This window comes from Rhamphochromis longiceps, linkage group LG7, assembly GCF_057381845.1.
Source record: "Rhamphochromis longiceps isolate RC_006_pf linkage group LG7, R_longiceps_female_GT1.1, whole genome shotgun sequence".
Lineage (NCBI taxonomy): Eukaryota > Metazoa > Chordata > Actinopteri > Cichliformes > Cichlidae > Rhamphochromis > Rhamphochromis longiceps.
In genome coordinates this window covers 64,116,865-64,141,341 of record NC_140563.1, presented here as the reverse complement: position 1 = coordinate 64,141,341, position 24,477 = coordinate 64,116,865, and the positions used below count along the sequence as shown (strand labels likewise).

General features: G+C 42.6%; 1 protein-coding gene across 1 annotated transcript in view; it reads right to left on the bottom strand.

The window, feature by feature from the left end:
* Window positions 1-24,477, bottom strand: part of kiaa1549la (KIAA1549-like a) — a 120,996-nt gene that overhangs the window by 4,000 nt on the left and 92,519 nt on the right. Inside the window, exons 16-24 of the mRNA XM_085414807.1 lie at window positions 19,269-19,393; window positions 18,257-18,477; window positions 11,590-11,722; window positions 7,130-7,371; window positions 6,697-6,862; window positions 4,685-4,782; window positions 2,334-2,479; window positions 2,101-2,255; window positions 1,940-2,000 (exon numbers count right to left, since the gene is read on the bottom strand). Coding sequence (XP_085270933.1) covers window positions 1,971-2,000; window positions 2,101-2,255; window positions 2,334-2,479; window positions 4,685-4,782; window positions 6,697-6,862; window positions 7,130-7,371; window positions 11,590-11,722; window positions 18,257-18,477; window positions 19,269-19,393 — 1,316 coding nt within the window. The 3' untranslated portion in view covers window positions 1,940-1,970. The remainder of the gene's footprint in view (window positions 1-1,939; window positions 2,001-2,100; window positions 2,256-2,333; window positions 2,480-4,684; window positions 4,783-6,696; window positions 6,863-7,129; window positions 7,372-11,589; window positions 11,723-18,256; window positions 18,478-19,268; window positions 19,394-24,477) is intronic.

Sequence of the window (24,477 nt, the reverse complement as noted above, 5' to 3'; positions counted from 1 at the left end):
GATTATTATTTTATTATTTTAGTCATTTGGCACTATGTCTGTGTTCTGGGACATACTGAGCCTTCCACATGCATAAGTGGAAAGCCTGAAGGCAGGAGGAGCAGCAACAGGACCCCCTCGTGGAACAGGAGTTATAAATAGATTGAATAGCTATTACAGTAGCGGGAGGTGGGTGGCAGAGCAGGCTGGAGTGGCAGCAGCAACTTTATCCAGTTTGAAGCAACTAAAAAGTCTCATTCAACATGAGTCTTGCCAAGAAGTTGCACAGTTGCTCAGCTGAATAAGATCAGCTGCCAGTGTTACTGACTGAGCTGCACTAGGAGGAGTCACAGGAGTCACCAACCCTATGCTCAATTTGTGGATCATCAAATAGCTATTTATCATTTAACTTGAAAGTATTTGCTAGCTATTTCTCTCAAATGTGTGTATTTTGAACTTAATAGTGTCACAGATAAAGTCTAACTATTTCCATATCAGCTTCATATATTTTACCCTGCACAAATTAAAAAACAAACAAACCCTGAAACGGTATCGGTCCAGGTACAGCACTGCATTGCTTTCTGAACACTACAGCAAACATTTGATCCTGTCAGCTTTTCGCCTGCAGGCTGGCATGCAGTCTGAACTCTGAAGCAGATAATGGTTTTGCTATCAAAGTAGAATTACCTGCCCAAGGCTGTTTGGCCAGGAAAACAACAGTCAACAAAGCAAAGCTTTTTTTTTTTAAACAGTATTTTGAAGGATTCACATGTTTTTTCATGAGATTTCTACTTTTTGTATATCTGGTAAATGGCCTTGATTTATACAGTGCCTTTCCTGTATTACTCATCTATTCAAAGCTCTTTGTCATGACACACTGAGATTCAGTCTATGAATATCTGCTTTGTCTACACACATACTAACACACCAATGACTCTATCTGGGGAATCTGCCGTTTAGTATTTTCCCCAAGTAAATTTCACCGCATAGACCAAGGAAACCATGGATTATCCAATTAGTGGAAGACCTGCCAGGCAACATATGCCCCTATTTACACACAAATCAAATAGTTAATCCTGATCACCATCTCTGGAGGTCTGCAACCTCAGGATCATCCTGAATTCTGCTCTCTCAAACTCATCACATACCAAATCCATTAAATCTCTTCTACCACCTAAAGAACGATTCCAGACTCTGACTTCTACTCTCAGACCCAGCAAGTAAAACCCTCATTCATGCCTTCATCACCTCCCGCCTGGTCTACTGCAGTGGTCTCTGCTTTCGTCTGCCTAACAAGCTGCAGTATGTTCAGAACTCAGCTGCCCGAGTTCTCACCTAAACTAAGTACGGGCAACATATCACCCCCAACCCTTATACACCTCCACTGGCTCCCAGTCAAGTCCCATATGTCCTATAAAATCCTTCTCCTCCCCTACACCCCATCTGGGTTCCTCAGTTAAAGGCCTACTCTCCATTTCCCACATCAAACCGTAGTCCTTCAGGGACAGAGCCTTCAGCGCTGCAGTGCTGCTCCCTGGAACAAGCTCCCCTGAGAGATTTGCAAAGCTCTGTCTCTGGAAATCTTCAAAAGCCAGTTGAAATGTCAACTCTTCAGTCAAATTTTGGCCTTCGACTCATTTTATGTCCAAATTAGTATGAGGTCTACAGTGAGACACTAAGCAATTCCATAATGCCACAATTATACTCTTATATTTAATTTTTTTTACCTTTAAGACATCAACAAAATAGTAACTAAATACAAAATATTTTCACTACAGATGCCAAAAATCCAAAATAAAATGGAAATATACGTTGAACTATAGATGGAATACAACATTTAACTTGTACAATAAACTAAAATCAGCTAAATCAAAGATGAAAAGGTAAACAAAATTCACCAAAGAACCACGACAGTATAAGACTGCAGTGCAGAGAAAAAGTGACCCACCGAGCTACTGACCGTTTCAAATCAGTGTCACAGTCGGACGACTTCAGCAGATGGTCTCAAGGTGACGTGAGTTCTGCGGGAAGAAGTGGGGGAAGTGCTTCACACACACTGAAACTTCCTGCAAAGTGTTCACAGCACATTGTGTACTTAAAAAAAGGAAAACAGTGTCTCACAGGTGTGTCGTTCCATTGCCGCGGCAGGTCTTCTGGTTCAGGTGGATAAGACATCCATGATGGACTCCGGTATGAGGATGGCGGTGACATGACGAAGTAGTCTGAGTAACCTGGGCGGTTGGCCGATATAGCGTAGACTGCTGTTATTGGGTTTCCTGTGAGATGTAAATAGATTTAGATTGAACGGAAATAACATATCAATAGAAATTCAGCGTCCTGTCAGTGTGTCGTACCTGAGTAGGTGCTGATGGACTGGTCAACAGTGACAGCAGGGAAGGGGGTCCTGGAGAGTGGCAGGTAGGGGGCACCATTGTGCTGCTGGGCCTGCAGCTCTGAGGCTTCTGACACGCGAGGCTTCAGACTAACATCAGGGGTGGAACTGTCAGTGGAGAGGAGAGGCAGAAATCAACCCGATGTACAGCAAACAGACACCTGCAAATAACAACTATAGCTTTTTGTGCCCACAGGACACAATTCAATAAAGCAGTTAAGAGAATCTGAAAACATTTGAAACCCGAGTTTAAAAGTTGTTGGCAGAAGAGCAAAAATAATAGCAACTGGAATCTGTTCAAGAGTTCAAGAGTGAGCAATAAAAGCAGTTTAAATTCAGTTGGAGTTAACAAATCAGAGACATCACTGACGCGTCACCACCAACAATATAACATAATAAACTGAGCATTAAAACTGAATATTATAATATGACAAAACCTTAAATAACATAATTTGGTCAAATCTCCCTTCCTTACTTTCTAACTATTTACCATTATTTATCAGATGCTGCATTTAGACTTAGCTGTCTGACACTTTAAATAATAAAAAAACAGAGTTGGCTGTGAGGCTTCAAAATGCAGTCATAAACCAATGGGTGATATGATGGCAGTTATGTCTCTCTTTTATATACAGTCCAAATTTCATCTGTATCAGTTTAAAGGTCAAATCTGCACCATTTGGAAAAAAAAAACAACCAAACAAATATTGATCTTTGTTAAACACGGTTTAACAAAGATACAGGAAACATGTTTGTAGAAATGGCTTGCAGCTTTAATTAAATATTATGGGAAAAGACATAGTTACACAACATAAAAAGATATAAAATCTTTAGTAATCTATAAAACAAGAATAAAGTCCATCAGACATCTTTTCATCTTAAGTCACATCAGACTGTGGTACTGATAGCAAGTTCAGAAAGTCCTGGTTTAAGTATACACTTCGAATGTTCTTCCCTGTGTCTGCATGGGAACTCTGGGCTTCCAAAGACTTCCGTGGGTTAGCCCTGCAACAGAACTAGTGACCTGTTTGGGGTATAACCTGCCTCTTGCCCTATGACAGCTTCTGGGGTGATGTTCATGCACAGTACAGAGGTTCCCAGACTTGTTTTCAACATCTGGCTGAAATTTCCAGGCATTCTGGGTCACTGCAGTGAAGGACACATGACCTCACGGATCATAAATCCCATCCTGTCACCTTGAGCCTTATTAGAGCTCTCCATGCAGTCATATTCTTTCTCCACCTCTGCACTGAAGCACCATCCTCTTCATCGTACAGACACGTGTTACAGTGCATGTTAACTACAGTAAAGAACCGGAGGACAGATGATGTCACTGGCACATCTCAGGACCATGATGCACTGTGCGCACTAATGCCTCACAGTGCATAGCAAAGAGGGATTAACGTGCTGCACTCTTTCTCCCTGGGAGCACAGTGGAGCTGATGTGTGACGAGCTGACTGATTAACCGCCATAATATGACCGTTTCTGGTTGTAATAAGCAAGAATAATGGTCACATACCCGTGGCCATATCTGAAAATTTAATTAGCAGTAATTAGAGAAGTCCAACTAAAAGCTGTCTCTGTCAAGCAGAACATTTTAAAAATATATATATAAATACATCTATATTTATATATAGAATTAATATATTTGTATTAGTAGATTGATTGTAAATTATAGTTTGTCTTTTTTTATTTTATTGCATAATTTTTTTTCCTGCCACTCTGCAGCACCTTCTTTTCCCACAAGTGTTAATTATTTATTTTGCCCACTAGATGGCGAGAGTGCTCCTCACTGCTAACCAACAGACTCAATCACTCTCTGCAGTGCTAAAGTGCCCAGCAACACAGTGCACACAGCAGCAGCATTCAAATGAAGAAGAATATTCAGTTCAAATGATGCAGACTAGCATATGGGCCTAAGAGAGAGAAGTGAGTGGCACAAACCGAGGGTGCACGTGGAGGGCACTCTTGAAATGACGCTGATTAAAATTCTGATACATTTTGTGTATTCTCCAGTGTACTCTCCACTATCTGTCTGATCCAGTGATTAGCCCCAGTGCTGCCATGTGACTGGCTGAGAACCAATCTCAGAGTACTTTTAAATGCCATATGTGAGCATTTCCTTCAAGTTTGATGTCTAAATATATTTATGGGCCACATGTTCAACACTGCATGTTTTTATCTTTCACTGAAGGGACTGAGTGTTTCTTGCTTTTATGTTTTTTTCTCCTTATTTTAGGCTTTAAAAATGTTTTCCCTTCCATATATGAAGTGCAATGTGTTTGACTGTTTGATTATATAAATGTGCGTAGTACCGTCGCAGTGAGGTCGCAGGTGGCGGTCCTGGTCTTGAGGGGATCAGTGGAGGTGGAGAACCGATGCCCATATCAGGAAGCTGGGTAAACCGGAAACCCTGCAGGAGCCACAAATGCAATTTAGAGATCTGTTCAGCTCAGTATGAACACAAAACAACCTTAATCCAAAGGGAAAAAGAAGAAATAAATAGGGTAAGGAAACCAGGGGATATCTGATCAGAGCGGAACAGAAAGATCAAATACAGATTCAGATTCAAGCAGCAACTTTATTTGTTGGAAGGCGTTCAGTCCTCAGTTTCTTTAATCATTCTCAAGGTTCTCCTTGCAGAGCAGCTGGTGACGGCACGCAGTTTGACTGTCCAAATTCTCGGTGTCAGTTTCTTGGTGCCAACATTTTAACTTTTGCATGCAGCCAGTTTAGCTGTTTAGTCATCTGGCAGATAATGCAATGTGACTTACACGAGTATAGATAATTACCCCACATGAGCAACTATTTACTACACATGCATGACCTTATCAAGCTCTTTGGGGATTTACGTATCTATTTGCTGGCATAATAAAGCTAAATATTAAACATTCTCATCCATTATGCAGAGTTTCTTTTTTATACTTCAAGTAGTTTAATGCATGTCGGAGAAAAATTACTGGAAGAAATTACTGTGTGTAAGGTGTCATCATTATCTTTGTAATGTAATCACTATCCATGTCTCCACTTTTCTGTTTGAGCATCTTTTGTGTGTAAACATTTCTTTCATTCATTTGTAGCTTTCAATTATTTATTTTGGGTTTTCAGACAGTATGTTTCTATGTTTTGGTTCAGTCTCATAGCTGAAGGCAGTGGACTTCACATTACTAACACATATTAGGCCTAATATGCCTATAACCAGAGGTTATTCAGGAAATAGTCACTTTAAGCTATTTGGGTGAATTGACCACTTAAGCACTCAAGAGGAAAGGTGCTACAGTGTACCTAAAGCCTGAGGTCCAGACAGGCACCCTGTTTACTCGTTTTATTCTAAATTATTCATTAATGTTGAGCCTAAATCTTTTTATTAATTTATTTATAATTGCCTGACTGGTGAAAATTCTTAACAACTTAAACCTATCTGCAATATGTTAGGTTGCTAGGTTGCCTGTGGCTGCATTTTGGTGGGTAATGGTTAGAAAAAAGTGAAGAATCTACTATATAAAGCTATGGGATCCAAAAATCAATACTCCAAATACTGTGAGCCTTCAAATTCTAACAGAAAAATACAAAAAATAAAACAAAAAATTCTGGCTTTCCAGGAATCAGACTTACTGAAGACTTTCTTACTTACTAAAATCAGAATATATTGATACCTGTCACAGAGGTAAGCAATCAACTCAAGCACTGTAGCTGCTAAACTATGACCATGTTTGTGATGAGTCACCTGCCTGAATTGGACAAAAGTACAGATATAGATTTTCCATAATATCCGATCCACCTATTTTACTGCTGTTTGCCTTGTGCATGAATGTGTTCAACTCTTCTTGCTTTGGAGATGCTCGTATGGATCCTGCTGCTGTTTGATGCTACTGGTACTTAATAAACTCAGGGGACAGACAGATAGTTTGAAGCAACAAAAACATCCCTAGGTCCTCTAATTAAAGTCAACACACATGAAAGGCCAGGTTAATTGCCACATGAAAGCTGAAATGTTCAGAGAGACTTGATCTTGTTTATGAGATCAAGTCACTGAGGATTGTCATCCTTGGCGTGAGATTAGTTTGAGCTCTGTGAGAGTGTCAGAGTATTATCAAAAGGTAAAGTTCCTGAAATGCAAATTTCTTTAAAACTATTACACCCTGTTATTACCAGACCTTGATTCCAATTTTAGACAGGGCTATAAATGTGTTGGTTTTTATTGGAACTACTTTCTACTCAAAAATAGAACCTATTAAAAACAGATGGTGACAGTGAAGTTATTGGAAAGGCTGTTGGTAGCTTTAATTGTATTTTTCTAAGCCTTAATCTTCCTTTAAGTGCTTACTGGTTTGGGCAGGCTACACTGGTGCATGTCCTCATAGCCTATGCTTCTCTGCCTGCCTCCACAGGGGTGGTTCATGGTTCCGGGGGCACTGGTCACTCCGTCACTGTAGTGGCTGGTACTGGAAGGGTTGTAGGCGCTGTGAGCGTGGTGATGATGATGGCGATGGCTGAGAGAGGAAGAAAAAAAATGAAATAGAGTCAATTCACACACACCTACTGTCTCTTTATTTTTCTAGTCTTGCTCCAGCGCACACTGCATAGGCAAGCAGACATCAGATAAAACTGCTGTGATTTTGAGAAACAGCTTGGGAGTGGGATGTATGTGCTTTCAAAGTGCGTATCAGGGGACCTCTCTCTTTTCTTTCCCACACAGTACTGTAAATTATGCAGATGTTATAAAAGAAAAGAGTTTTCAGTGAAAAATAAAAACTTACTTGGTTGGAGGAGAAGGAGGGTCATGGTCCGGAGGTGCCAGGCTAAAAGCGTTGCCTAGCAACATATGCATCTGCGTACGGACCTCGTCAATGGACGGCTGGGAGCTGAGTGTGGAGGAGTCGGAGCCACGGTGAGCCTTCACCCCCAAGCTGCCGTTCCCAGTGCCAGTAGATCCACCTCCATAACCCAGAGAGCTCATCAGACGGTCCACGTTGGTCTCCTCAAAGGGTTCTGGTTCACCCTGTGGAGTGAACACACAAACATTTAGCAACCAGTACAAAAGCAGTTTATCAGCTTTTCCAATAAGTTTCGAGGACACAAACACCAAGGTCATGTGTCCACAGTTTAAAGCTCATAACATTCCTCCTTTCACTCCTGGCTTCCTTATAAACAAACCCAAAGTGATAAACATTCTGGTGCCGATGTTTTCATCAGTTATTGCAGAAGCAGTAAAACGAGCCACACTCACAAACATTTGTTTTTCGTGTTTTTCTCCTCTTATGTTGAGTGCTTTCATCAATCCTTGAGAAATGTAACTGTATAGTTATAACTGTATAGCACTAACTGTACAACTGGATGTTTTCAACTCAATCACATGGACATAGATATCGTTTCTTCTTGTTTTTGTTTTCTATCTTTTTATTTTTAGTCCTTTTTATTCCTGTCCCTATCCTATTTTCATAAAACATTTAAAACTAAAAAAAATATGACAGGAATTTCCATTATTCTGCTGTCTACAAAGCATAAAACAAGCATGAAATGAGTTTTCATGAGTCACGTGCAGTCAATGAACTGCTCCAGGTGGGTTATTCAGGGCAAACATTTTGATGCAGGAAAAGCACAGGTGGAATTTTTTACATTAAAGACCATTTTTACATGTGGACTCAACTCTTATTTAGGTTTCTGAAATCTTATTTTAAGAAACATCTGCTGTTAATAAAGGTCTAGCTTCTGATGTGGTGTTAGAGCTGGTTTACCTCTTGCTCTCAATGCTGTTCTGGCACGTGCCAACAAGAACACAGGGTGCTTCTGTTGGTACGTGCCAATGCCCAGGAGGTAGATCCCTGGCTCCTTCAGTCTACATGTTGAAAATACTGCACCTGATTTATCCATCGCTGTGTGTGCATAAGTGGGTATAGAGGAATATCAATGGGTATTATGTTGCTTGTAGTAAAAAGTGCTATGAGTACTTAGAATAGAAAAACAGTCTGTCAGTAAAAGTCAGTGCATCTTGTGTGTAAATACTGTATGTGCAACTTCATCGCTTTGGAAATGCTGGTATGGATCCTGATCTACCGCAGGTATTCAAACGGAGGAGTGAATGAAGTGAACTCAGTATGCATGAAATAGGTCCACATGTACCACAAAATGGCCAAAAAAATGCACAAGAAAGCACAAATTAGCTGTAATAGTGACAAAAACATTGTTTTGACTTTGTCCCCTTTGTGGAAAAAAGCTTGTTTAATATAGATATGTAACAAGTGTAATTATTTTTGGTATTTTGAGAACTTAAGACAGGCTTTAATTGAGAATTCAAGAAAAACCAATACCTGTTGCATTTCCTGCTCTAATTAGCTTCATACTGATAAGATTTCTTGCCCCTTCTTCGTGTTGCACCAGGGTCTAACTCTCCTTCCCCTGTGTACATTTGGTCTTTCTTTCCTCCTCTCTATCCAAGATTGTCTGTCTGCCACTAATCAAGTGTTCTGGTAATCTTTCCTTCTATTGGACCTCAATTTTCCTCTTAATTTTTTACCTTTTTTTACCCTTTAGTTTTGTTACCTCCACTGAAGTCAGCCTTCTTGATCTTTAGCCGCATCTTGGGAGTCTTCTCATTCACTCATATATATACAGGGACTGCACTAAATGTGTCATGCTGTAGTCAAAACCAGCGTAAGACTCGTTGCATTTAGAAGAGTGAGTTTCAGAAACGGCACCATCTTCAGTATCAGAATAATGCTAATAAGCAGGGATTGCATTTCGCTCTTAACAAGTACTGTAACATACATCTGGAAAATTTAGTTATATTTAAAAAGAATCAGTCCAGCACTGTTACCACATATCTCTGCTCTTTTCTGTTGTAACAAAAAGAAAAAAGAGAAAATCCTGATGCAGATTCATCGTTTGTCTCTTCTCGACTCCTTGCAATGGAGTCGTGTACTAGTCAACAAAAAAAGTCTCACAGCTGTCATCTATTGATTTTTTTTTTCTTTCTAGAATTTTACTATTTTTCTTGTCCCTGGACACAGATTTCCTAGCGTTATTTTTATGTTCCTAAACACAAACCTGTCCAATCTCATATGGACGGATTTGCATCCATGTATATTGAATTAATATTTTGTGCTTTTAGAGCGAAAGATGCTCCACAATTACAGGAATGAATGGAGGAGTTGGTGGTGAAATGGATCCTCTCATTGCTTACACCAGAGACTACCAGGTATCCAAAGACCGTTTATTTGCTTGCTCATGTCCCCGTGCTGCAAGCACAAAATATAGTTCCCAACAAAGATAATCAGTTTCTTAGTCTTGATATAATGACAAAAAAAAAAAAGGAGAATATTTCTCTGGTAACACAAGCAAATAAGTTATACTTTTATTTTAGTAATTCATTTGTGCTGTAGCAAAATCTTACAGTTGTGTCATTGTGCATTTAAAGGTTGTCATGGGAGACGAGATGGTTATTATATTGGGAAGGTATTCACACTTCATTTCATGCAAGGGTGATAATAATTATTATAATTTTGAAGAAGCATCTTGAGGCTAATTACCCACATTATTGTGGAGCTGTAAAGTCCATTGAGAAGAAGAAAGATGGCGGTGCTGCAGCTCTAAAATTCGATTTTAGCCCAAACTCTCCAAGGAACATCAGGAGCAGCAAGACTGTTGCTGGTTTTGTGGTGGAGGAAATACTACAAGTATCAACTCACTATGCAGTAATGTAAGTCAGTAACTGCTACGGACATATGCAAAGATAAATGGAAACAGTTGTTTTCTGGGAGCACAAAAATGTGGTTAAATGTAACAAATTAGTTTTTAATAGCAGTAAAAAAAAAATTTGACATTTAACAGGGTAAAGATCAGTATCAAATCTATATTTAATATTCTTTGCCTTTTTCCCAAATAGAACTGTATATCTAAATATATTTATTACCTTATAAAAATCGGCTTTTTTTTTTTAGATTTTCAGATTAGCTCTACTGCAGCTATTTGTGACTATGCTGTGTTAAAACGTCACATAGGAAAAAAGACTTTCATCAGATAAATGTAAGACGTGTGTAACAGAAACTAAAATAACCCACTGTATCAGTTTTTAATTAAATTTTGCATTAATTAATTAGACTAACAGATGAATGAATGAATAACAAGACATTAAAACATAATCACATCACCACATCAGGATTCCATTAAAAGTTGGATAAAGAATATTATTAAATTATGACCTAACCATTGTACAAAACCACAGGAATAAATTCCACAAACCACATAAAAGCCACTCATAAATCCAAACATCGCTAATACCGCTTTAATATGTCTCAACCGTTCTAAAGCATGAAAACAAAAGTGATAAGGGATTCTGATCACATTGCTTTTCTGTCCTGTCTGCACACACACACGCTCATGCAGAAACACACCATGTTCTCCTTCCAAACCGTTTGGTGCATCCGAGGCTATTAACTGCTATCAAGTCTCCCATCTGAATCCATGAATAGGCTATAATCATATTCAGAGTCATTGACATTCAGGTAGGTAGCACGGTCGATGCTGTTACTATGGTGCGTCAGAGGAGCAGCATAAAGAGACTTCACTCACGATGCTCTACCTGTCCCCGTTTTATCTCCTCCTCTCTGACTTTTCACCCCTGTTGGCTACTGTAAAAATGAAGGAATTGTGCTCTAATCTTTTTGTCATTTTCTTCTTTTCTATCTAATTTATTTTTCTTCATCTCTGTGTAGGTTTATAAGGTTCATCAGAAGGTAATTTGTTAATCCACTGGGTCAGAGCTAAAAGCATCGGAGAGGAAAGGAAGGGAAGGATTAAAGTTAGAACGCTCTCAAGAGATTATTTTATTAGTGTGACGAAGTGGCAGCGCTTTACTTTCCTACAACTATCAAGTGACCCATTTCGTCATCGCTCTATGGCACTCAGTTGTTCTGAGATTGGACCTGAGCTGCTATATTACAGCTCGTTACAGAATCAGACTTAAAAGCTTTGCTTTTTCTTACTACTCAGTAAGTTTATCTGAGTCCAGAGATTCAAAAAGATCTATCGGAAATCCTCCATCCTCAAGTCACAGACCTTGGTTAAGTCTGAACTCTTGGTTATAATACACAGGTTATATAGACCTATACTCACATATTACAATTTGGGTCAAGCTATAGTTTCTGGCTTTATTCTGGATCTGCTCTACTGACCCCATTCCTGGTTTACTGTTTCAGAAGGTTGTTGTCCAGTCACTTACATCATAGCCATTGTTGCGGATGCCCCTCCTGGATCTTTCCCTGAGCACCAGCAGGTCCATCTCCGTCTCTACTGGACTGGGGCTGCTCAGAGACTGCCGGCTCCAATATGTAGGCTCTCGTGGGTGAGAGTACCTGGTGGAAAGAAATACAACACCAGCCTAGTGTCATTACTACAATTACTCCTGATGGCACTGAGGTCCTTTTCCAGTCCTTTGACATCTATGTTTAGGGTAGTGTTACGACTGTTGTCGTAATTTTAATATTGGTGCATCCAGGGTGGACGGATCGTACTGATTGGCTAATGATCGGGAGGCAGCGCATAAGAAGACACCGCCAGGGACTGCCAGGTCATTCATCCTCGGCCCAACCCAACCGGCAGACCGTGTGTTCACTGTTTAACTATGTTGGTTTAATGTAGGAGCATGTAGGGGTGGACCGCCTTTTTGTTTGATTCGTTTTCTCCTGTTTTTGTTAGGTAGGGAGGAAAGTAATTGTCGTTTGGTTTAGTTCTTTTGACTAGGTAAGTTTTATTTACTCCTGAGATAGGCTACCTTTTGTTTGTTGTTTTGGCCTTGGGTTCACCCCGAAGTTATAATTTGCTCCCTTCCTCTGTTTTTAAATTCACTCATTGTAAATAAATCACTGTCACAAAGTGTTAATTGTGTGACGTGCTGCTTGGGGTTGGACGGGGATGGATCACCCTTTATGTTGTGGTCTAGCCGCACCTAGATGGGCTATAACAGTAGTTTGATGCAGTGTGAAATGAGAGCTTGATCTTCCATCATGAGGACTTTGTCACACTGCCCTGTATTGCTCTACTCTTATCTGAGTAAGAGGTCCTTGATAATCAGCATTGGTAAATACTCTTAAAATGGCCTGGTGTACCTCAAGGTTCCGTTCTGGTTCCCATTGTTTTTTTTATTGTATTTGCTATCACTAGGACATGAAGCTTCTCAATACTTGGGACCACGTCTTTGCACCTTGGCATCATGTTTAAAACTCAGCTAAACAACTTCTGTGTTATTTTTTATTCTTTGCTTAAATTTGACTCATCTGTGTGACCATAAACATGCCAGCTTTTTAAAATTAAGATTTCTATGAATAAATGTCAGAAGCATAAGTCTGCCTCTTGCTTAGATCCATTGAACAATAACTTTAATTAATGTCTCCTTCCTGACTGACTTGTACACAGTTAGTTGCAAATCCTAAACTCTGGAACTGCCTCCCTCTCCCAATAAGGTCGTCAACTTCTACTAACAGTATTCAAATACCAGTACTTACCGTACTATTAGTAAAGAGCCAGTTAGTTACTAGAAGCTAGTGGTTATAGCGATTAAGCTAAAAATGTTAGCTTGCCAGTATGGACGTTTTTTACCTGATACACATACTCTGAAAAAGGAAAAGGCCTAAAATGAAGATAAATAAATTCACAAAAGTAAATAAGATCAACTCTTTTCAGTCTTGGTAACCCTTTTGTGACATGATGGTCAACATAAGATTAATAGCTGCATGTACAGAGTCACCAGTTAAATCTAATAAAAACTGCTGTACAGGTATGTTGGCATTGAAAAAAAAGTTAAAATTTTAAAAGTTTTAAAAGCTTTTTTTCCCCCCTCCTCCATAAGTCAATAAGTTATACTTTTTCCAGCCTGTTTGCAGTTATGGAATTCACCCATATATTTTAATTAAACTATTTGAGTGTCATTTGTTTTTCTGGTAAGATTCACTGAAAGGAGTTAACGAAAAATATTATAGAAGTGTTTTTGTCATATTCAAAACAATTCTTTTGTATTCTTTTGATTTGCTTAAAATGACCTAAATTCTTCTAAATCTGAATGGTTTTTGGTAGAAGTTTGAAGTTGCTGAAGTGCTGAAGTTTAAGTTTCAGAAGGCAATAAAAGCTTTTCTTTGTCTGATGTCAAAGGATTTGTGAAATGTCCTCAGGCTGAATGTATTAAACTTAGTGACAAAAACAAGCAAAACCGACACTCTGTCAGTGTGACCTGTGAAATATTAATATGCTGACCTAATCTCACCCCTCTCTATTCACTCACTTGTTACGTGTTGCTTAGCAACTATGCTTTACAGCTACAGCATCACATTAAGTTTATATTTCCAGATGAAAAAAAATGGATTTAGCCTTTATTGTTCATCATTGTAGTAGTTCAACACTTGAACATTCATTATTTAAATGGCATGAAACAAAAATTTCATGTGTAAGAACTGTAATTTTGTGGAGGTAAGCATCAACGACACAGCTCTCAGTTCTCACTCCTTCTTTATTCGTCTCCAACATCAACTGCGCATATCGCGCCACAAAACACAGGAACACACTTCCTCTACACTGGGTGTGAGTGGAGCCCTCTAGTGGTCCACCACACATGCCCCCCCCCGAACACCCAGCAGAACTAGTCCAGGACCCGGGGCTTAAGCAAACGGCCGGAGCGGCTGAACTGGGGGGGGTGGGGAACTGACAGAGGGCAACCCAGCCCGGGAGCGAGGCTGGCACTGGCGGTCAGAAAAAGCTGAAGACGACTCGGGGGAAAAAACAGAATCCATCAGCCCGGTGGCAGGTGGGCGGCCGCGGCGAGGGGCCTGGGCCGGGACCACCTGATCCTCTTGCATAACATGTGCAGGCTTAAGTCTGTCAACAGAGACAACTTCCTGCCGACCGCCAAAGTCCAAAACGAAATGTTTGTTGCCTGGTTTAAGAACCCTGTATGGCCCATCATATGGTGGACGCAGCGGAGTCCTATGGGCATCGTGCCTGATGAAAACGAAACGAGCAGAGTCCAATGAACTCGGAACAAAGGTGTCAGGCAGGCAGTGGTGCACAGGACCAGGAACAGGAAATGAGTTTCTTGGGGGGCGAAAAGGCAACAAAGAGGTATCGAAACATGGGGGAGGGCTCTCAGGTAAGAATTCCCCGGGGACCCGGAGAGGCTGGCCGAGGACCAGTTCAGCCAGGGAAACCCCGAGGTCTTCTTTAACCGCGCTACGCAAACCCAGCAAAACCCACGGAAGACGTTCGACCCAGTCGCCACTTGTCAAGGAAGCACGGAGCGCGGCCTTAAGTGACCGGTGAAACCGTTCGCACATCCCATTAGCTTGCGGGTGGTATGCTGTGGTGCGGTGGACCTTGACTCCCAGGCCGTCAGCCATAGCAGACCAAAGCTCGGAAACAAACTGGGGGCCCCTGTCCGAGGTAATGTCAGCAGGGGGGCCGAAACGTGAAACCCACGTTGACAAAATCGCCGCTGTCGTGGACACCAGGGGTACCGCCTCCGGCCACCTGGTTGTGCGGTCCACCACAGTCAAAAGGTGCGTGAAACCCTGTGACTGCGGCAAGGGACCAACCAGGTCCACATGAACGTGATCGAAACGCCTACCCGGGACACGGAAAGGCTCGAGGGGTGCCTGTGTGTGCCGGTGGATTTTCGAGCGTTGGCATGGGATACAAACCGCCGCCCATTCTTTCACCGTCTTGCGAAGGCCCGGCCAAACAAACCTGGCGCTGACCAGCTTGACCGAGGCCCGGACGCCGGGATGAGAGAGGGCATGCACCGAGTCAAAAACACGACGACGCCACGAAAGGGGAACCACCGGGCGGGGGCGGCCGGTGGAAACGTCGCAAAGAAGGTGCGGACCGCCGTCCCACACCGGGGTGTCCTCCAGCACGAGGCCCGTTTTTGTTGACTGAAGGGCAAGGACGTCCGGGTCAGCACGTTGCTCGGCGGCCATGGCAGCGTAGTCGATGCCGACATACACCGGAGAAACCAACACACGTGAGAGACAGTCAGCGACGTGATTGGACTTACCAGCCACATGCTGAATGTCTGTGGTAAACTCAGAAATGGCCGCCAACTGGTGCTGCTGGCGTGCGCTCCATGGGTCAGAGACCTTGGACATCGCAAACGTCAAAGGTTTGTGGTCAGCGTACGCAGCAAAGTTGCGACCCTCGAGGAAAAAACGAAAATGCCGTGTTGCGAGGTGCAGGGCCAGCAACTCCCTGTCAAAAACACTGTACTTGCGTTCAGCATCCCGGAGCGTACGACTGAAAAAGGCGAGCGGTTGCCAGAGACCTGAAACCCGCTGTTCCAACACTCCGCCCACTGCCACGTCCGAGGCGTCGGTGGTCAACGCGATCTCCGCCGACGGAAGCGGGTGGGCCAGCAGGGCGGCGTCAGCCAGCGCAGACTTGGCTGCGGAAAACGCACGGACGCGTTCAGGCAGCCAGTCAACCGGATCTTTGGCTGTTTTACCTTTTAAGGCAGCATAGAGTGGCTGTAGCAGGTGGGCAGCTCTGGGGAGAAAGCGGTTGTAAAAATTTATCATCCCCAAGAACTCCTGCAACGCTTTAACCGACGTGGGACGCGGGAAAGCCGAAACGGCCTGGACTCTGTCGGGCAACGGAACCACACCTTCAGCGGAAATGCGGTGCCCGAGGAAATCCAGAACAGGCAACCCAAACTGGCACTTGGAAGGGTTGATGATCAGGCCGTGCGCTTCCAAACGCTGGAAAACCTGGCGCAGATGGGACTCGTGCTGGCTCGCTGAGCAGCTGGCCACCAATATATCGTCCAGATAAACAAAAACGAACGGCAGCCCACGCAAAACGGTGTCCATCAGCCGCTGAAAGGTCTGGGCGGCACCTTTCAGGCCAAACGGCATGCGCAAAAACTCGAACAAGCCGAAGGGGGTAATGACAGCGGTTTTAGGAACGTCTTCGGGGCGCACGGGAACCTGGTGATACCCCCGCACCAAGTCAATTTTAGAAAAAATCGACGTTCCGGCGAGATTGGCAGAAAAATCCTGAATGTGGGGGATGGGGTAACGGTCATTCTCCGTGGCATTATTTAAACGGCGGAAATCTCCGCATGGCCGCCACCGACCGTCCGATTTGGGCACCATGTGAAGCGGAGAGGCCCATGCACTGTTCGAACGCTGTACAATGCCAAGGCGCTCCATGGCTGCAAACTCTTCCCGAGCAACGGACAGTTTCGCGGGGTCGAGGCGGCGCGCGCGCGCGCGAACACCGGGGGCCCGACCGTGGGAATATAATGCTCAACCCCATGCTTCGTTACCGTGCTAGAGAAATTAGGGACAGACAGCGATGGAAACTCTAAAAGCAAACGCTGAAAAGCATCCCCGGAGGTCACTACATTAGCCCGAATCAGGGGCTCGGCGGCCCGAGTAAAACAGGGTAGCGAAGAAAACGAGAGAGCATCGATTAAACGTCTGTTAGCGACATCGACAAGTAGTCCATGAGCACACAGGAAATCAGCACCCAAAATAGGTACAGAGCTAGCAGCAACAACAAAGTTCCACTGGAAATCCCGGCCATGAAAACAAACAGTCACCAACCTTTCCCCAAACGTTTTGATGGGAGAGCCGTTAGCTGCAATGAGCTGCGGCCCACAGTTCGCTGCTAGTCCGTCGGCAGCGGTAGGGGGAAGGAGGCTCTTCTGGGAGCCGGAGTCCACGAGAAAACGTCTCCCGGAGCGCGAGTCCTCTATGAAGAGCAGCCTTTCTGTATTGCCAGCGGTCGCGGCTGCTACGGCGCACTGGCGGGTCCGTTTCCCTGGGCCGTGAAAGCGCAAGGCGGCAGGCAGCGACGCGCTCTGTCACCAAAACGCTGATGGTAGAAACAGATGCTCTTTCCGCGGTGCCGGCGTGTAGCAATCCCTGCCGTCAGCAAGGGGGCGGATGCTCCGGGGGAGGCAGGTGGAGGCGTGGAAGGTGCCGCCGGCGTGTCCGTAGCCAGGGCGTGAACGTCGAAAGTGCGGCTAGCCAGGAGAATACGATCCGCTTCTTCAGCCAGTGAGCGATAATCCTTCGCAGGCAGAAGCGGAGAGTTCGCGAGGACAGCTCTCACGGCGGCCGGTAGTTGGCGAAGGACGAGGTGCACGAAGAGGAAACCACCGTCATCCGGCCTGAGCAACGATAGCATGTTCTCCATGAGCTCGAGCGCGGTACCGCCACCCAAGCCTGACAGGTTGAGGAGCTTTCCGGCTCGTTCGGCGTCGGAGAGGGCATAGCGCCGAAGAAGCAGCTCTTTGAGGGCGGCGTATTTCCCTTGGGCGGGTGGGTCCCGGAGGAGCGCCATCGCGCGACGGGTGGCCAGCGGGTCGAGCGAGGCCACCACATGGTGATACTTCGTGTCGTCAGCCGAGATGCCGCGAAGGGCGAACTGAGCCTCCACGTGTACGAACCATGACGGGGGGTCATGGAGCCAAAAGTCCGGCAGTTTCAGCGCCACAGCGAACGTAGCTGCAACAGGAGGCGGAGGTCCGGCGGCCGCTGATGCATCCATAGCGGAGTGTGCGTTATCTACGGCCCGTTGCATGCTCGAGTCAGGGGTCACCAATGTGGAGGTAAGCATCAACGACACAGCTCTCAGTTCTCACTCCTTCTTTATTCGTCTCCAACATCAACTGCGCATATCGCGCCACAAAACACAGGAACACACTTCCTCTACACTGGGTGTGAGTGGAGCCCTCTAGTGGTCCACCACAATTTCATAATAAGGTCTAATCCTCGTAATACAATTTTGTGATTAGTCATTGAGATTTATTTCACTTTCTGCAGCAAATCAAGTCAGTGATAAGACAAACATTTAATTATATTCCAAAATATGCATATTTAATTATATTTATATTACAATACCTCTTGTGACACCCTGCAAAGGACGCCCTCTTTTCCTCGGCAGTCATTGGCTCTTTCACCGCGCTGTCGTGCCGGCTGTGCCTCGTGTCACGGTGGCTATAACCGTGGCTTCCAGTCTCGGAGAGCGAGAATTCTCCGTAGCCTTTCCTCCGGGCCTTCTGACGCAGTTTGTTCCTGTAGTGCTCAATGTCGGACTTCTGTTTAAGCCCACTATGGTTAGCCTGCAAATTCAAGTAATCAAATTATTATTATTTTATATATATATATATATATATATATATATATATATATATATATATATATATATATACATATATATATATATATACATATATATACACACACACACACACACACACACACACACACACACACACACACACACACACACAATTGTTATTTTTACTGTTTTGGCCTCTTTTTAGTACTCACATCCAGATATTCAGACTATGAAACACACTCTAATCATGGGGTTTTCTAGTCTTATGTTAATAGACTGAGGGTGGATTTATCATGAGCCTGTGTGTTGCTGTTTGAGCTGCAGCAAGGTGCAGACAGGTTGAGGCAGAATAAGAATGAGATGTGATGGGCTGACTGAGAGATTAGAGAGAGACAGAGGAATAGTGTTTGTAGCAACAACAGCTATATTCAGTAACAGTACAATTTGTCCCAGAGGAGATGTTATGTTACTACTACTATGGTGGAGGAGGGGTAGTATAACAGAATGGAAAAGCATCTTTCTGAGTTAATGCACCTAAAGAGCTTGATAAACTACTTCTTCAATACCACCCATTAATATTTGTTCAATCAATTGAGTTGATTGATATCAATTTGGATGCAGTCCAACATCATCAATCGTTTAAACAATGGGAGACGAAACGTGGTTACCAAATGCTGCACTTGTCTGTGTGACTCATGGTGTCCTACTTTTTACTCTGCCCTATTCTGTCACCACTTCCGAGTCCAGGAAAGCTTTGAAGACATGCGTGTAAATGTTTGTTTGCCAACTCACGTCCCCATTGACAACCACAGAATCTTGGCTGTGAGAAGAGGAAGAGGGATACGAGTAGGTTGGCTGGGCTGTCATGGGCTTGATAGTGATGAGACGCAGAGAGCCTGTATGGTCTTCATAGGGATCTGGAAAGACAAGAAAGCACACAACTTGGTAATAAGCAAGAGTACCAGTTCTCAAGGTAGAATAAATCAAAAATCAGTATTAACAGATGGATACAGAGGTTTACTAATGGAGCTACTTTTCATTTCTCGCATACTGTAAGCTTTATATTAAGCTTGGGTGGACTATTTTTGAACCAATGAATGATATGCCTGTTTTTTGCCTTACATCCACTTGCAATCTTATAGTTTACTGTGACGTACAGACCAAGGAAGAAGTTTGTGTTTCAGGTTTGGTGAGGGAAATTTCTGTATTTATTACTCTGTCATGTAGCACTAATAAGCTGGTGTGTGTGTCTACATTGCACCCACAGAGTTTTTGAACTTACTAATGAAGCAAGCTATTGTTAGCTAACACATTAGCACTCTAGGATTTAATTTGTATGATTTTGCTTGTGCTATGTTGGGTTTTTTTGGAGCCACAAGATGAATTTGATCAGTAATGGGTTATCAGCTTTTCAATTTCCTACCTTCCGTTGTCTCATTGCTCACATGTACTTTCCTCCACTGTTTTCCACTCCAAAATAATTGCTTTTATCCTCTAATGTGAGATTTACTTGTTGTCATGGAAACTACAACTTTAATAAACACTAAATCCAATAAGAATTGAGTTTTGTCTCATGAAAAACATCCGCTGTATGTGACTGGTCCTCTGCTTCGCACAGTAACACAATCTCAGTATTTATGAGACTGTATGTTACAGCAGCGAGCAGCAGATGGATAGTGCTATGTTGCTTCACAGTGACTCACTGACTGACTGACATCATATGGCAGACTGCTTCTTTGTAGGGCTACGACAGTATGCCATTAACTCTGCTCCAAACCCACAATGTTACATTCGTCCAGGCACCAGCTTCGTCTGCTCTCATTTGCTGGAGAAACTGTTCAGCCTATCAGAGTGTGACAGCTCAGGTCAGGACAGGTGGCATCACAAGCAGCAGAGGGCTGTGAACCTGAATGGACACAGGTAACAATGTGTTGTAGCTAACGTGAACCCTGAACCATTTCACAGCAAGTGGCAAACACTGTACTGGTGTTTGAATTGAACATGTACATGGTTTCTGCCACAAAGGTTGTTACATCTGGTGAGTGCCACGGAGAGTGTGTGTGTGTGCATGTTTAGACATCTTTGTGAGGACCAAAAATTGGCATGCTATAGTTTTGGGAACCAACAGTCACTTATGTGGACAAAATGCCCGTCCCCAAGTTTGTAGGCATTTTTGAGGCTCAAAATGTGGTTTTAGTGTCAGGGTTACAATTAGGTTATGGTTAGGCTGAGGGTTAGGATTAGGCATTCATATTTGATGGTTAGGGTTAAGGTAAGTGGCTAGGGAAGGCATTATATCAATGAGATATCCTCACTAAGACATGAAAACGAGTGTGTGTGTGTATGTGTGGCTGTGGGTGGTTGGCTGGTTGGCTGGTTGGCTGCATATGTGCACTCCTGCACTCAGGGAAGACAGAGGCCAAAACAAGGGTGAAATTCAACAAAGGCTATTTTATATTATTTTATTTTACAATAACTTATCTTGCCTAAGTTTCACTATGAAGAAAAAGTAGCAACTGAATCATATTTATTTTCATACAGCACTGACTGGTTTGGTCTACATAAATGGGAACATTACAAACATTACAAATATAACGTTTGTAGGCTTTGCTTTTTAATTTTTTCCTTATTAGGAAAAATTTCTACTTTCCTGTTGTGTCTGTTCCTTCATTTAATTTAGCGGCAGCATGATGGCTGTGTTGTTGTTTTGCTTCCTCACAGCTACACATTTCAGATCAACAAAGAAGGGTCCTTCTTCTCTTCTTCTTTTGTGGTTAAATACATTTTAAAACATGTGGCTTCATTGACTGAATGTAGAAACTACATGTTGCATAATTTGAATAAACTACATTTTAGAGCCCCCGTTACTCAGTGTGTCTTCTGGTAAACAGTATGAGTCAGTCAACAATCTGCTGGTACTTTTGCTGTTTACTCCTTTATGTTTGCAGCAATATTGGTTACTATTATGGAGATGATTTAACAGATGAACAATAAAGTTAGTATATCCATAGACTACATATAAAACCACCATCATGTTATCCATTAGTTTTGGGATTTGAACCCTGAACATCTGAGGAACATTAAAACGTTCATTTAGCTATACTAAGGTCAGTGTTAGATGTAGTCTGTTTCTCTTGAACAGTTGCTCTAAAATCATTCTAAAATGTAAAAAACTACAACACTGTTTTTAGTCTCTTGTTGTGGAAGTTTAGCGTGCGAAATAAAAGAAGTCCCACTGTCTTTTGAGTGGTTTACTCTTGTAAGAAGGAATTTAGTCAGCACAAGGCACTGATGGCACTGCCCTGAAGGATTCACCGGAACAATGGAACCAGGCCGTACTTATATGGAAAGCTGTATCTTCATATATAAGAAACTAATCTTCTACATGTCTCACATCTGACAGATTCGTTTTGGCTCACACTTCTTTACAACATTGCTTCAGTTTATTGAAGTTTGCATGTATTTGTTCATCACAGCTCTCTTGACTGAAACACTGGAACACCTCAATTGTTTTCTTTTTTGGCCATTCTGTTGCAGATTTGCTGCTGCTGCACTTGGGGTCATTGTTTTGTTACGCGACGCAATCTGGACTAAGCTTTATCTTGAGTATACAGAGGAGTTCACAGTGGACTCAACTACACCTCAACAGGCCCAAATCATCACCCCTCCACCACTGTGCTCAACAGTAGCTATGAGGCATTTGTGCTGGAATGCTGTTATGTTTCTCAAACTGTGGCACTGTGCATTATGGCCAAACATCTCCACTTTGTATCCCATCTGTACAAAGGACATTGCTCCAGAAGTCTTGTGGTTTGTTCAAAATCAACTTTGCAATTCTAAGCTGTGTTGTTCTGTTGAGAAAGAAGATGCTTTTCCTGATAATGCTTCGAAACGAGCCACACTTGTTCAGTCTTTTTCTAGTTTTTTTGCAAGGAACTTTAACTTTTAACATGCTAACTGAGGTCTGTGGAGTCTGAGATGTAGTTCTTGAGTGTTTGCATTTTCATTTCACTTTCGCTGACTCTCGCAAGTAAAATTACGGGTGTAGTACAAAATTCTCTTTAGCCAATGCTTTGACACCTGTAAAACTTCCTGAAGATGTGTGACCCACTGCAGCAAGCAGGTGTTTTTATCATTTCTGTAGCATACCGGCATTATTCTCTCCCTTTTTTTCTGAAAACTCTATTCCTGTCCATCTCCAGCTCTCTGCAATCTCTAGTGAGAAAATGAAACAATTACTCATCTTCTTGTCTCTTCTGGGTAAGCATTCATTTGCTCGCATAAACACTATTAATCACTTAAATTGCTGTGAACATTAGTTTGCTGATGCAAAAGAGATCTGAAAATCACAGTGTCCCAGAATGCCACTGAACAGCAGCAACGTGGCAGTGTTACCAGTGATCAGAGCAATGTTTAGGCAATCAATTCTGAAACTGCAGAGCTGGAAAAAAAACTGGGCTGATAATCTGTTGAACAGTTCAAAGATGCAGTGCATTCACTGCCACTACTGATTACAGGTGATGTAGATCAAAAGGCACAGTCTATTATCTCATGTCTGACAAAATGTTTGTTTTTAATCCTGTGATGTCTGCTAATTTAACGCTAGTGAGGAATCTGTGCAGACAGCGAATAATGTTATCATTTTATCACATTCTGCAAACTATGTAATTTATATAATATTTTATAAATATGTTTTAGGTTTACAGGTTGCCAAATATTGCAAGGGCTGACAAAAGCATTCATGCTTGCATCTTTGGACCTCTAAATTAGCTTAGCAGGTTCAACCCACAGACTGTATATAAAAGATGGACTGACCACCAAGATGGCAACCATTAGTTATGAAATCTGTATGTGGCGGGGCGTGGTCTGCAATGCCGCTGCAGGAGCGATGGACGCACCTGCAAGGCATCTGCAATCATGCCTCGTTGGCTTGAAAATCTGCACTGGGTCCTGAGGGTCGTGTTGTTGTTGTTGTTGACGCAGTCGGGCTTTGAGCTGGAAAGTTGCAGCCGACTGAGTGTGTTTGCAGCAGCTTAGTAAAAAGATGCGGAAAAGCATGTTCATGGAAACATCATCAAGTCTGCCGTGCAATGTTTACACTGCATTTGGAAACTTCAACATTTGCCTTGCTTGTCCCATGTTGAAGTTTTTGGACCATAAGTGAAACTAGTTGGATGGACGGGAGAAGTCCTAAACCATACAAGGCTATTTAGCTTCATCAAGATGCATCCATTAGCAATATGCTACAGCACATATATATTTATTAATTAATAGTAAGTAGCAGACTACTAAAATAGATAATTCCATTAAAATGCTAAAAAGGGACTAAAGGGGCAAACACAGTTGAGAAGTCCATTGCAGTGGAGTGGTCCAAATTACCAGAAGTGAGCCTATCTATGGAAAACTACAACATTTTTTATTGTCACAACCTGCTAACATGCTTTTTTAAGCTTTATTAGGAGAACTGTCATTTACTTCAGCAGCGGAGATTGTCATATGGCTGTAAACAAGAACCTTCTTCTTTAAAATGACACAGTACCTGCCAGCTACTTTGTTGAATTAATGATGGAGAACATTTCAAAAGGCTCAAAGATGATGCAGTAGAAAACAGACATTGTCTTTTTTCATTTCACATGTTCTGTTTAAACTTGGCACCACCATTACTCATAACAGGAGTTCACTTGAAGTTGCGCCATCATGCTAGAACCAGCTATTGTAGCCTCAGGCAATGACGAGAAGACCACAGAAGCTCATTTTTTTTATGAAGCCTCAGTTTTTGTCATTTCTAGATTTGACTTGAGTCCTAACTGACACTGACTCAAGAGTCTGGATAGATTTAGCCAAAGAGTGATTATAAAGAAAAATGTTAGTAGCTTCCTGGTCCGAAAAGGGGAAGGGGAAGTGAAATAGCTATTGGAGGACATCGTAGTGGCTGGATTCATTTTTCATAGATGTACCCAAATGTAAATGTGTGTATATGACAGATTTAGCACAGCTCCCA